At 36.6% G+C, this 15,185-nt stretch overlaps 1 protein-coding gene across 6 annotated transcripts in view; it reads left to right on the top strand.

Moving 5' to 3' along the window:
* Usp34 (ubiquitin specific peptidase 34) overlaps positions 1-15,185 on the top strand; it is a 194,577-nt gene that overhangs the window by 18,392 nt on the left and 161,000 nt on the right. For all 6 annotated transcript variants that reach the window (XM_074049804.1, XM_074049807.1, XM_074049805.1 and 3 more), the window contains one exon: positions 9,294-9,381. In XM_074049804.1, coding sequence (XP_073905905.1) covers positions 9,294-9,381 — 88 coding nt within the window. Of the gene's footprint in view, positions 1-9,293; positions 9,382-15,185 lie in introns of those variants that run through there.

Here is a 15,185-nt window from a genome sequence, read left to right as displayed (position 1 = left end):
GGTTATCCAGATTTGGATATTTGAGACACACACAAGCTTTTTTTTTCTCTTGTCGGGGAGGTAGACATATTGTTAAATGAAAAAGGAAACATGTCCTATATACTGACAAGTTACCAATGATAAAATTAAGCTTTTAAGCAAAAATGAGAATTTTGGAAACTTATACCTGGCACTGTGAATTTAGCAGTTGCCTAGTGCTTAGATTTTTCTGATGATGTTGGTAGGGTTACTGATAGTATTATTTTTCTATATTGTGTAATGAGATGTGTCAACACTGGAAAGATGTGTGTAATGTAATGAACCAATATGTTCCAAATCACCCATGCATGTTATGAAAGCATGGAGATAGACTGGGTGCATGGCTCAAGTGGTAGAGCGCTATTACAGCAAGTGCAAGGCCCTGAGTTCGAACCCCAGTACTGTTAAGATAAAAATTGGAGGCAAAAGTTCTGTTTAAAAGGTAAGGTAGATCGATGGATTTAATGTAATGGAATACCAATATGATTTCAGTTTTCACACTGCAACTGGCCTTTAAGAAATTAGCACTCACTGAGTTTCGGTGTACTATCAAAGGAAGGTATCTAGAATTACCTGTCAAGGTTATTAAAATACTCCTATTTCCAACTTCAGACTTTTTTTTTTTGGCAGCACTGGTCTTTGAATCTCAGGACCTCATGCCTGCTAGGCAGGCGCTCTTACCACTTGAGACACTCTGCCAGCCCTTTTTTGTGATTTGCTTTTTTTTCTTTTTTGAGGTAGTAGTGAACTATTTGCTGGGGATTGGCTTTGAAACGTGATCCTCCTGATCTCTGCATCCTGAGTAGCTAGGATTACATGTGTGATCCATCAGTGCCCAGCTCCAACTTCAGATTTTCAGATTTTATTTTTGGACAGTACTGGGTTTGAACTTGCTAGGCAGGTGCTCTAGGGCTTGGGCCACCCTGCCAGCCTGAACTTCAGATTTTTTGAGATGAAGTTTCTTCATATTTTCAGTCATGCAATATATGGCAACAGACTGAATGTGGAAGTTAGAAGACTTCATCTTTTGAAAAGCCAGATCCTTGATTTGTAAAAACATAAAATACTTCCACTTGTCTCAGTTGATTTTTATGGAAAACATTTATGTAATGGAATTGGTATTCATTAATTTAGTTTATGTGTATATGTTTGTATTTATTTTAGCATTACGGGCTTTGAACTCATGGCCTCATACTTGCTAGACAGGCTCTCTACCATTTGAGCCATTCCTCCAGTCCTGTTTTTTTTTTTTAACCCCACAGCTATGGCTGTTGAGAGCCTTTGGCCAGGTCACAGCTCCCTTCCCTGCTCCTCCCACTGCAGAAACGCGTGCGTGCGTGCGTGCGTGCGTGCGTGTGTGTGTGTGTGTGTGTGTTGCTGTGAATTGAAGATAGGAGCTCACACATACTAACCTCAGCTTCTTTTAATAGTTTTAACGTTCTTTTCCAATTGCTTATTCAACAGTTACCTGGTACGTTATGTCTCTCTTTCTGAATTCTTTGAACCTTTGCACATGATAATCCTCTGGGTAGGATTCCATCCCATTGAGGCTTCTCTGTCTTTACCCTGCCTTTCTGTTCCTTTACTCCTACCCTCTTCTTCCCTCTTTACTCTTTTTATTTTTTATTTTTTGCGGTACTAAGGATTGAACCCAGGGCCTTGTGCATACTAGGTGAGCTAGCTGAGCCCCTACTCAGCCCAAAAAACTTTTTTTTTTTTGGCTATGCTTTTGAACTCAGGGCTTTGTACTTGTGTTCTCTTTCTTTTAACGCCTATCTTTCAACTTCTTTTAGGAAACTTTCCTTAACCCTTCCCATGCTCTTGCTTTAAAGATTTAAAAAAAAAAAAAAGTTAGAATGAACAGATAATAATGAGCAGTAAAAAAAAAGCCCTCAGATATAAATAAGATAGAAAGATAAAGAGATTGGAAGAAATCTGGAAGCATTTTGTACTTAGATTATTCCACAAGTAGCTAAGTGTCCAAACTATTTTAATAGAAGGCTGAAATGGAAATGATAAACAGTGTACTGCTTTATTTCTTTCTAATTTTTCAAATTATTTATTTATTTTGGTGGGACTGAGGTTTGAATTCAGGACTTTGAGTTTGCAAAGCAGTCACTGTACTGCATGAGCCATACTTCCTGTCCATTTTGCTCTAGTTGTTTTGGCAGTAGGGGTCTCCAGATGTGCCAAGACTGGCCTTGATCCTCCTGATCTCAGCCTCCTATCATGGTCCCTCCTTCTTGCTGATAATCCAAAAGCGTGTTTTTAGTGGTTGCTTTATTTCATCCCCTTACTATATCTTTTTCTGTCCAGGTTTTGAGGTTTTGTTGTGAGGATCTTATTATCTTAGCTTCCTGAGCTTAAATGTGATCTAGGTCCCAAAAGTCTGGTCTTGGGAATATGTATTGTTATCTTGTGACTTTGTTTGGCATATACTTTTGCTTTGTGCCTTTTCTGTCTATTTTTAGCTGAGAGAATATTTTTAACCCATCTTGGGCTTGTCAGTGGTATTAGAAAGGAATCTTTAACTTCCTCCTTGTCCTGCCAGCATTTTTGGAGCTGAGAATAGGAAGAGTATACTAATACATCTCAATATTGAGTTTACCTCTGATCAAGTATAAGGTGTGATATAGTCTGATCAAATACAGGGTGTGTGTTTTTTTTTAAGCATAAATTAATTTCAAATGTAATTGATAAAGACATTGTTATAATGGAACATCTTGTTGGTTTATATAGAATCTCCTCCACCCATTATTGTTTTACAGTGTCGCAAATAAACTCTCTTGGGATTAAAGAGAAGATCTTAATAGTAAATAATGAAATAGTAAGCTGGGTGTGTTGGCCATGCCCAACTTGTTGGGAGAATGATGTGGGAGGATCATTGGAGCTTAGGAGTTCAGCATATAGTGATTGGTTTAGTGACTTAGAACCTATGTTTTCCTCTATGTAAAGCTATTTGGAAAAGGTGAAGGGCATGAATAATGAATTAATGAGACTGGTATATTCAGTTTTAAACATTTTGGCAAATCTTTTTGAAAGAAAATTTTTTTGAGCTGGGATGGTGTTTGAACTCAGGGCTCACATGTGCACACAATCTTTTAATTAAAACTGTGCTCTCATGGGGTGCTGTGGCTCATGCCTGTAGTCCTAGCTACTCAGAAGGCAGAAATCAGGAGTATCGAGTTTTGAAGCCAGCCCGGGCCAATGGTTGCAAGACCCTATCTCAAGAAAACCCAGCACAAAAAGGGCTGATGGAGTGGCAAAAGAGGTAAGAGCACCTCCTAGCAAGCATGAGGCCCTGAGTTCAAAACCAGGTATCACCAACAACACCTTCCCCCCCCCCAAAAAAAAAAAAAAAACCCAAAACAAAGTATGTTCTTCTAGGCACTGGAAGTTCATGCCTGTCATGCTAGCTAGTTGGGAGGCTGAGATTAGGAGGATTGCTGTTTGAGGCCACTTCAGCAAATAGTTTTCTAGATCCTATCTCCATAATAACCAGAGCAAAATGTATTGGAAATACGTCCCTGCTTTGCACGCAGGAAACCATGAGTTCAAACCCCAGTTCTGTTATGGGAGAAAAAAACCCCTTTGTTCTCAAACGTCTTCATATGAAAAGAGGAAGCATGGACCTTGTGGTTTAAAGCTGAAGTGTGTTGATTGATACTGGTATGGTGGAAGGGCCAGTAGAGATTTAACTGTTACTATTACTATTACTATTTTTTTTTTAGTGGTATTGTGGTTTGAACCCAGGACTTCATGCTTGTTAAAGGCAAGCACTCTACCACATGAGCCACACCTCTAGCTCTTTTTTTTTTTTCAATTAGGTTAAGTTTTGTCAGTGCTCTGAGTATTTTCATAGGTTTTGATTATTCTGTTTCTAACCTCGTTTTACTCTTAGCCCCTGTTTTTTTTTTTCCCCCAGGACTGGGGTTTGAATACTCTTAGATTCTTTATTCTTCAGTGTAAGTTTTTATATAACATGAGCCTTGTCCAGTATGCTTATATATTATGGTAGGAAATGCCTGTACAAAGCCATTTACATTGTTTTCAGTATGTTGTGCCTGGCTTTCAACTGCATGATTTTCTAAAGACCACATCTTTGTGGTTGAACATCTCCGGAGAAGAAAGTCTCTTTGTGTGTCTGTGAGTGTGTACAGGGAATTGGAAAGGATTCTAGCCAGATTCTGGTAGCTCACACCTGTAATTCTAGCTATTCAGGAGGCAGAGATCAAGAGGATCGTAGTTTGAGGCCAGCCTGGGCAAATAGTTCTCGAGACCCTACCTTGATAAAACTGGTCACAAAAAAGGGCTGGTGGAATGACTCAAGGTATAAACCCTGAGTTTAAACACCAGTCTGCAAAAAAGAAAAAAAAAGAAAGGGTGTCTAACTGCTTCTCAGTAAGACTTTAATATTTTTTAGACCCATCTATACTTACTTTCAGAAATACAGTGTTTCCATTTCCTGAGCTTCTCTGAGGTTTCATGCACAAAGTTAACTTGCTTCTGTTTCTTACCATAACCTTGGTTTTTCAGCTTGGTGTATATAATTTACTAAGTCAGATATAAATTTCTCCCCAGGTGCGCTTATTTTTACTATTACAGATCAGTGTTTTATTTCTGCAAGGATTTGGAAGGGAGTATTCAAAAGGGAATGTTGACTCAGGCATATCTAATTGGAAAAAATTAATTACTAAGTAGGTCAGCCTATAGAAAAACTCTGAAAGTAAACTACACATGTACCTGCTGGATTTAATGAATGTTAACATTTTATATTGGCCTTTTGAAGGCTTTGTTTTTGTCATGCCAGGGATTAAACCCAGGGCCTCAATTTGCCAACAAATTGAGCTACATCCTTGGTCTCTGGCTTTTTAAAAGAAAGAAAAGTTAGCTGAAGTACATCCCTGTCTTCTAAATCAATCCTTTTTCTATAGAGGTAACCACTATTGATGGTTTGCATCCTTACAGTGTATGTATTTGTACTGTGATTTGTATGAGAGTCCATAACAACAGTGCTTTTTTTGTGTGTATGCATGTGTTAAAAGTTAATATTGCCTTTATTCTTGGGCAACTTGTCTTTTTCATTGATCATTTTGAATTTGCACACCAAGATACTCTTGTACTGATGACAAGGTCAGTTAATAAACCTATCATAAGTTGAAAACATGGTAACTTGAAAGCAAAGCATTTAAACTAGACATGATGTAATTCCAGCACTTGGGAGGATTGCAAATTCGAGGCCAGCCTGAGCTACATAAGGAGTTCCTGTCTCAAAAAAACATTTTTTTAAAAAGCATTCAATACATGTAACCCTAGCAAACATCATAGTACACTTTTTCCTCCCCTCCCCTTCCTTTGAACTATGATCCTCCCATCTGCCTCCCAAGTAGTGGTGATATAGACATGCACGACTATCACTATATCCAAGCCCTGTGTCTTTTATTTTTTTTCCCTCTGTGTTGGTGTTTGAACTTGGAGCTTCACACACTTGCTAGGCAGGCGCTCTGCCACTTGAGCCACTCTTGTTAGCACTTTTTTGTGTTAGGTATTTTCGAGATAGGGTCTTTCGAACTATTTACATGAGCTGGCTGGCCTTGAACCATGATCTTCCTGATCTCTGCCTCCTGAATAACTAGGATTACAGAGGTGAGCCAATGGCACCTGGCTATAAAAGTTACAATCTGAGCCTTTTTTTTTTTTGTGGAACTGGGATTTTACTCAAGGTTCTCAAAACAGGCGCTTTACCAATTGAGCCACGCCTTCTTCATTGTCTGTCTTGATATAATGCTTTTGACTTGATAAATATATGATATCCCCCTATAAAAGATCTGTTGGCTTCTATTGACTTGTTCCTGTGGAAGATTAGCTCTTTTACCTTTGCCATACCCTTCTAGTTTTTTTTTTCCGAATCAGTATTGTGTATTTATGTATTAGGATGATGTAAATACTGTCTACTGTTGAGCCAGGTAGTATACTTGATTGTATTCCTTGGTGTGCATGGTTTTTTAATTACTGCAATTAGTATTTGCAAAGTCTGTGTGTACTTAGTTCTTGCCTGTATCTATTAGAATTCTTGTGAGTTGGAGACATTTAAAACTCTTTGCTATAAAAGAATAAAACTACTTTCATTTAAATCAAATGTAAATTGTAAATTCAGATTCTACTTGGTAACTGTCCTCTTCCTTCTGACCTGATAGTGTTTTTGTGGTCTGTAAACAGTGACCATCCTAGAATTTCTCTTTACATTATCTAGAGGTTTCTCTTGAACCATGAACTTCTTTACCTAGAGTTTTTGCAGTGCTGGGAATCAAACTTAGGGCCTCATGTGTGCTAGGCAAGCATGCACTAGTAAAGCAGGTGCTCTACTGCTAGAGCCATCCCCCCAGACCTTTTTGCTGGTTATTTTGGAGATAGGTTCTTGCCTTTTGTCTGGGCTGGACCGAAATCCTCCTATTTATGCTTCCTTTAGTAGGTGGAACAGGAAGCATAAATGACAGGTGTGTACCTCCATGCTCAACTTCTCCCCATTGAGATGGGGGTCTCAAAATTTTTGACTAGGCTGACTTGGAACCACCATCCTACTAAGTAGCTAGGATTACAGACATGAGCCACTGGTACTGGGCTAAATCCATGACTTCTTAGCCTTTCAGTATTTGCATAAAATATCACCTTTCAGGGTCTTGCTGACTCCCTATTATGAGGTAGTTTATATTGTATTATTTGCTACACAATGTGTCACTTGGTTTCTACAAAATGGGAGAAAAATCTTTGCTAGCTATTCATCTGATACTACAGATAGAACTCAAAAAATTAAACACCATGGCGGGGGGGTTGGTACCAGTGGGAGGGATAAGGAGGTGGGGAAAGGCTGTGGGAGGGAGAATATAGTGCAAATATGGTACACATGTATGTAAATGGAAAAATGATACTTGTTGAAACTATTCCAGGATTTGGGGGAAGGGAGGATAAAGGAGAATGAAGGAGGGAATGAATTCAAGTATGATATATTTGATATATTCTAAAACTTTTTTAAATGCCTCAATGTAGCCTCACCCAGCACAACAATAAAAAAGGCATAAATTTTCCCAGAAGCCTCCATAAAAAAATTAAACACCAAAAGAATAAATAACTCAATAAATGGGCACATGAGCAGATATTTCTCAAAGAAGTATGAATGGCTGATAAATACATGAAGAAATGTTTGATATTCTTAGCCACATTGAGATTCCATTTTACTCCACTCAGAATGGCTCTCCTCAAGGAAAAAAAAAACAAAAAAACAAAACAGTGTTGGTAAGGATGCCAGTAAAATGAACCAGTGCAGCCAGGTGGAATTCCGTATAGCAGATCCTCCAAAAACTAAAACTAGAACTACCATATGATCCTGGCCTATCATTCCTGTGCATATATTCAAAGGAATGCAAGTCAGCATGCATTAGAAATACTTGTTTATTGTGGCACTATTTACAGTAGTCAAGCTATAGGATTAGCTTGGGTGCCTACCATTCTAGTGAATGGATTTTATGAAAAGGTATATATTACAGAATAGAGGAGTATTTGATCATAATGAAGAATGAAATTGGGCTGGGGGAGGGAGCATGGCTCAAGTGGTAGAGTGCTTGCTAGGTTCTGAGTTCAAACTCAGTACTGCCAAAAAAAGTAAAATTTGTGTCATTTTCAGGAAAATTAATGTAATCTGGAGATCATCATGTTGAGCAAAGTGCACCAGAATCAGAAAGACAAATATTGCATGTTCTCTCCCATGTGTAATCTAGATCTGTATGTACACGCACACATATACACATACACAATATGAATGTAAAAGAGGGCCTCTTTAGGGGGTTAACCAGTGGGGTGGAGAAAGAAAGTAGATGGGTGAATATGATCAAAGTACATTATGTGCATATATGAAAATAGCATAATGAAACCACTAAAATTGTAAAATAAAAAGGGGGATAGAGGAATGAAAAAGTAATAGAAGGGATGATATCAAAGTACATTATATGCATATATGGAAATATCAATGAAATTCCTGTAATATATGCCAATTCAAAAAGGTAAGAAATGTTTGAGGTCTCAGTCTTAACATTTTATACTAGAAGTCTTATTTGGGTATATATGAAGACAGCATAATGAAACCCACCAAATGCTGTTTGAAAAAGGAGAGAGACTGCTTGAAAAATGGGGGAAGGGCATTAAGAAATATAGTAGATGGGGTAACCTTGCTCAAAGTACACTGTATTCATCTATGGAGTTACCTTGGTGAAACACCCTTCTACTATAATGTATGCTACTAAAAATAGTTTGCCCTCCCCCTTAAAAAAACTAAGATTTATTTGGACCATTAACCCAACTGCAGTTTTTTATTTTGTTTTTGTTTTGCAATATGGTAATTGAACCCAGGGCCTTGTGCATGCTAAGCAATTGCTCCACCACTGAGCTCCATCTCCAGCAGACTGCATTTTTAGAAATAGAGTTTCTTAATTTAACTTCGTAATCTTTTCATAGTGGTACACATTGTATTTGAAATGCCTGTATGCAGAATCCGATCAGGAAAGAAGGGGGAATTTAATAAAGGGAAGTAATTACACAGATGTTGGATTTCTAAGAGCAAAGAGAGAACCCTGAGGAAACCCAGAGACTGCAGCAAGCAGCTGATTTTTCCTCAGATTGGAAAAACAGGACAAAGGTTGTCAGAAACTAGTAACTTGAGAAAGACCCTGTAAAGAGATCTAGAACATAAGGAAAGGATGCTGCTTTCGCTGCCACTGGTACCTCTGTAGATAGGGGTGCCACAAGTCTGCTTGTTAGAATACCAGGAGAATGCTGGTAGCTGGAATTGGGTCTGCTGTTGGGTGAGGCTTTCAGATACAGCAAACTAACAAGTCCTTTTCTTTCTACCTGCACTTAGTGTTCTAGTGCCCCATAGGCACCAGAGGAAGATCTTAATAGGAAGCCAGATGGAAATGATAAAAGTAGCTCACTCTGGGTCTCAGCCCCCCATCACAAGGCATAGAACAGAAGGGTGGATTTGGAGTTGAGAGATAAAACTAAAATAATTGGCAAATGTTTCCCCTCCCCCTAGTTGCATCTGCTAAAAATCTGTTCTTAAGTTCAAATTAATAATTAAATAAACTTAAGATTTTTTTTTTTTTTGGTGAAAGCAAAACAACTAACTGAAATGTTTGCATTTGTAAATCAGCTTCATTTTTGAAGTATTGGCTTTAATATTGGTTTAGCATTATTCATAATTAAAATTTTTTTTTAAATTTCAGTATCAGATATAGAAGGTGGTGATGGACTGCAACTTAGAAAGGAACATACTCTCAAAATATTTGCTTATATCAATTCCTGGACACAGAGGTATGCATTTTTAAGTATTTTGAAGATTTGTGAGTTATATTTTGATTACCATTGTTTGTCACCAAATTTTCTATAGGACCTTGTATTGGGTTAAATGACAGTTTATCAATATTTGTTAAATCATCTAACCTTTATCTCCACACTAATAATATTTTCACTTGTGTGCTTATTTAATTTAAATTGAGTCTAAAATTTTTTTGGGTAAAAATATTTAAACTAAAGCATGTGTGCTATGATCAATTTACATAAGGAAGTGGTGACAAGTGAGTGAGTATCTTGAGGCACATAGTCTTAACAGGCTAACTGATCAGAAAGTGTCTAGCAGAATAGTTATCTTGTTTCTATTTTCTTTTTTTTTTTAATAGTACTGAGGCTTGAATTCAGGGCATCACACTTGAGCCACACCTCAAGCCCTGGAATAATTTCAAGTATCAGTTGCTCTGTAGTAGTATCCTTTTTAAAAGTTTTTTCTTTGCTCCATCAATAAAATTAGTAGATATATTTGTTTAAGAAAAGTTTATAGGTTTTGATTATTTAAAACTGGTATGCCATCAATATTGACATCTTCTGAATATCAACTAAATGAATTTCTTTTGATTAAGCTTAGCAGTGTTCTCAGTGCTTTCATTCTGAGAGGAATAGTTGAATGGATATTTCATAATACTAATGTTAGTGACTTAACATTAATAACCTAAGGAGTTTGCTGAGGAATGTTCCCTCTGAGTCATAATTTTGAATTTATTTATTATGATAGCTAGGTATCAACATATTATAGTAGGGAAAACTTACACTTCTAATTTAAGAATCTGTCACTGTGCCACCAAATAAAATGAAATCCAGAGAAATAAAAAATAATTTTTCTAAAATCTTAGTAGTTATTGGTGAAGCTGGGGAGTCAATTGTATTTTCCTATTCCACTTTATCCTAGATGCATATTATTAATCCTTATATTAGCAGTTTTAACTTACAGTCTATGGATAGGAATGAAATTATAAAGGAAAGATTTATGTGTGCAGTTATAGGCCCTAGTTCATAGTTTTTATCAGAATACCAAAGAGTTCACCTCCAAACTAATGAGAACCGTTGCTTTATCTCATGCTGCCGAAGACTTTAGTGGTTGGTAATGATGACAAATTAGTGAACTTCTGTAAGCGCTCACTTCGTCATTTTTGAAACTTGAATAATAATACAACTACTACTTTCTTAGGATATGAGGAAACAGAGTACTTTGAGCACTTTACTTGATAAAACAGCTTTTTTTCTTTTTTGCTCTGGGGTCAAACCCAGAGACTCCAAACACTCTACCATTTGGCTGTGACAAAAACAAACACTTATTTTAATTAAAATTATTAAAATTTGCCTTAAAATGAAATAAAAATTGAAGGGTATGTAAACTAAAGCCTGAAAGGCCAAACTGGAAAATAGAGTTTGAAGCATTTCCGATTCTGTTCATATGCAAAGAGTGAACAAGTGTGAATAGTTTCTAGCTGGTAGTAATAAAAATAGAGTGTTATACTCTTTAATTGCTTATGCTGATAGAATGGAGAATGGAGGAAAATAAAGTAACTCAGGGCTTTGTAGCAACAATCTTTACCTACTCACCTCATCCTACCCCACAGCCTACATGTTATTTTCTTGTACTTCAGAAAATACATTAGCTAGATTAGGTTTGTGCTTCTTGTAGGACATAAACAGCTATTAAACTGTTAATGTTTAATAGATTAACTATTAAATAGTTTATGTTTAATAGATTAACTGTATCTACAAAAGAGATTCTTAACTTGATGCCCATAAATTTGCCTGGTATGCTAATGAACCTATGACACTTAATACAAAACACTTAATACGTTTTCTGGGAGAAAAGTGTTCATAGCTGTCATAGATTATCAATAGAATGGGGCTGGTGTTCAGAGTGTTTAACATATATGAAGCCCTGTATTGGATTCCCAGCAACACACACCCACAGTTGATGAATGAATTGGTGGTCAAGATTTCCCATTCTAATGTATTGGCTGGAATATAATGATAAAGGAGGGCATTAACATAAGAAATAGTGTATTGCCAAGTTCCAGTGGCTCACTCCTGTAATCCTAGCTACTTGGGAGGCTGAGCTCAAGAGGATCATGGTTTGAGGTCATCCTGGGCAAATTGTTTCTTTTCATTTAATAAATGATTCATTCATTGTAAAAAAGAAAGTCTTTGAGAAAATACAGAGAATCAAAGTTTAAAAAAAAAAATTGAAATGTGACCTCTCTCTAGAATAACAACTAATGACTTTTTGTCTCCTTGGTGTGAGATTGTGAATAATGCAGTTTAAATTTTACAAAAATGTGCTGCATATGTATTTTGTAATCTGATTTTTCATCTACTGTTAACTGTGATCAGTCTTCCCACGTCTTCCAGTATTACCTGTGTCATCAGTTTTAATTGCTGTATAACATGGATGTCAGTCTTTTGTCTGTAAGATTAGGAAAGTTAGTAATGTATATTGGTTTAGCAGTTATTGTATTTGATATCTCAGGTGGGAAAGCTAATTTAGAGAATGGGCAGTAAAAAGAATAAATTGAAGGGGAATATAAATTAGGTTCTAAAAGGAATAGTGTATATAACAAAAGTATTGGTATCATAGGGTAAACTTCATGGTAGAAGTATTGCTAGTTTAAAAAAATTTTTTAAATTTGTTTTAAGCTTATTTACAAAATACCCTTATGTTTATACCTTATAAATTGCACATTTCTTAACAGGCCTTCAAATCTCTGGTGTCTCCTGTCTACATATGTACTTTTTAACTTTATTTTGGAATTGCTCTTTTACAAGAACTCTGGATGCCAGCTATGGTGAAATTTTGTTGGGTCTTTTGTGCTGGGATTGAACCGGGGGCATTGCATATGCTAGGAAAGTGTTCTATCACTGAGACACCCTCTGCCCCCCATATTTGTGTTTTCAGGCTAAAAATGGTACATTTTAATGTTTATCATTTATGTTTAAAGTTTAGGCCTATTGCTTTTTTATTAATTATTATTATTTTTTTTTTTTGCAGCACTGGGGTTTGAACCCAGGGCCTCACACTTTCTAGGTGGACGCACTTATCGCTTGAGCAACTCTGCCAGTCCTTTTTTGTGATGGGTTTTTTTGTGATAGAGTCTCAAGAACTATTTGGCTAGGGCTGGCTTTGAATTATAATGCTTCTGATCTCTGCCTGCCAAGTAGTTAGGATTATAGGCATGAGCCACCAGTGCCCAGTTTTTATTATTATTATTTTAATAATTTATTTTAAGAACAGTTTTAGAAGCTATTGCTTTTGAATAGGTTAATTCATGTGTTCCATTTTGAGGCTTCACTTTTTTTTTGGCATCAAGAAAATTGTTTGACTGAAACAATTAAGCTCATACATAAAGTAATTTTTGCTCTGGGTGCCAGAGGCTGACTTATAATCCTAGGACCTCACTCTTGTTAGGCAGGTGCTCTACCACTTGAGCCATGCCCTAGGCTTTTTTGCCACCCCAACAGATCTTTTTTTGTTTGAGTGTTTTCGAGGTAGGGTCTTTCCAACTATTTTTGTGGACTGGCCTCAAACCGAGATTCTTTTGATTCTACCTCTTGAGTAGCTAGGAACATGAGCCACCAGTGCTGGACTCTTCACAAAATTTTTATCTTTGAAGATTAGGTTCCCAGTCAGTTACCTAACAGGTTAATGCCCATTTTTCTTTTCTGTCTTTTTTTTTTTTTTTTTGGTTTGGTAGAACTGGGAATTGAACTCAAGGCCTCACACTTGCCTGGCAGATGCTTTACCACCACATAATAAGTCACAGGTGCTGCATTGGTGGTATGTGGTGAACATAGCTGCCTTCCACTTGAGTCACTTGCAAGCACATGCTCTGCTGCTTGAGCCACACATCTAATAAATTTTGCTATGGTTGTTTTGGAGATGGAGTTTCATGAACTATTTGCCTGGGCAATCCTCCCGATCTCAGCCTCCCAAGTAGCTGGGATTACAGGCATGAGCCACTAGTGTCCAGTTCTAATGACCAATTTTTTGGCGGGGGGTTGGGTGAGTCTGGGGTTTGAACTTAAGGTTTTGTGCTTGCAAAGCAGGCACTCTACCCCTTGAGACACACCTCATGCCCCAACAGCTAATTCTTAAAGTAAATTTTGTTTTCCTGTTCCAAGTCTCAACCCAAGATCCTATTCTGGGAACTCAAGATTCCCATTTTTCTACAGAAAAATGCTTAAGTTTATGACCTTTTGTATTAAAGCTAATTTTCCCTAAACATTAAAGAAGCTGCTCATCAGAAAAACTTTAGAAGCAATGTATTTACTTTTCTTCCTGTAGAAATTACAATATTACAGAATTGTAATGCTTGAGAAGGTCTTTGAAGTAAAAACCTTTTAATTTTGCTACTGAGACAATAGGTGTGATGTGTCTTTCTGTATAAATTATTATTTTTTTTAATTAAAAAAAACTCTTCAAGATAAGTTCTCACCCCATATTACCCCAGGTTGATCTCAAGCTTATAATCTTCCAGCCTCAGTCTCCCAAGGGCTAGGGTTACAAACGTGTGCCCCTATGCGCAGCCAAAATTTGTATATTAACAGCAATAAACATTTATTATCCTCAAAGTTTCAGTGGGACAGGAGTTTAGGAGTAGCATAGCTAGTCGGTTTTGGCTTGGGTTTCTCATAAAGTTAAGTGAAGATGTGAAGCTTTGCATGGACTTGGGGATCCAATTTGGCTTGCTATGTGATTGTCAAGTTAATTATTGGTTAATGGGAAGACTTAGTTATTTCTCCTGTGGACTGCTCTGCAGGCAGCTTGAGTGTTGTTACAGCATGATGACATTGTCTTTTGTGACTTAGTCTTAAATGTCACATGTCATTTCCATCACATTCTATTTATTTGAAGTGAGTCCTAGCTACATTCAAGGGGAAGAAAATTAGGGTTCACCTTTTAAATGGAAGATTATCAAAGAATTTGTGGCCACACTTCAAGTTTGCCACACTTGTAGAAATCAAACTACTTTTATATGGTTATACAGGAAATTTATTATCTATTTGTACTACAGTGTAGATAATTTAGTGTATTTTGATAATATTACTAGCTGCACATAGTAGATAATAATTGATTAACTGTCATCTATCATTGGATACTAATACTAGAACCATGTACTTTTGTGTGTATTATTTATTTCATTCACCAGACTCTTAATTATTCAGTATGGTTGGCTTTGAGCTATTAACTGAACATGTCTAAGAGAACAAGTTTTATTTATTAATACTGACTGTTTTGTTGACATTTATACATGACCATGTGCATTTGGTGTTTCTGAACATGTTTGATCTGCCAAATAGGGTGAGAATACCTATTCCAGGTTGTGTTTCAAGCAAATTATTAATTAAAAATATAGCTATTTTATTAGTTGATAGTAAAATCCTTTATATTAAATAGCTAGATAATTCTGCTAATAAGATATTTTGTTGTAACCAGTTTTCTAAAAGTTACAACCATATGTTGAGAACTTAGTAATGGAAAACCAAAGAAATAGGCTGTAATTCTTAGGCTTAAACAGTATGTATGTTTTGAGATAAATACATACTCAATACCAAGGATGATAGCTGTAAACCTAACATGATGACTACTTTTACTAACTTAAATTCCATTTGTTGGTGGATACTTCTTTATAAATTATTACATTGCTACCCCAGCAGAGAGAAAATAAAAACTGGCGTTCAGAAAAAAAAATATTTTAGGGCTGAGGATATAGCTCAGTGGTAGAGTGCTTGTCTAGTATGATGAAGGCCCTGGG

This window comes from Castor canadensis, chromosome 12 (genome assembly GCF_047511655.1).
Source record: "Castor canadensis chromosome 12, mCasCan1.hap1v2, whole genome shotgun sequence".
NCBI lineage: Eukaryota > Metazoa > Chordata > Mammalia > Rodentia > Castoridae > Castor > Castor canadensis.
The sequence above is the reverse complement of the archived record's forward strand: the minus strand, read 5'-3'. Positions and strand labels throughout refer to the sequence as shown.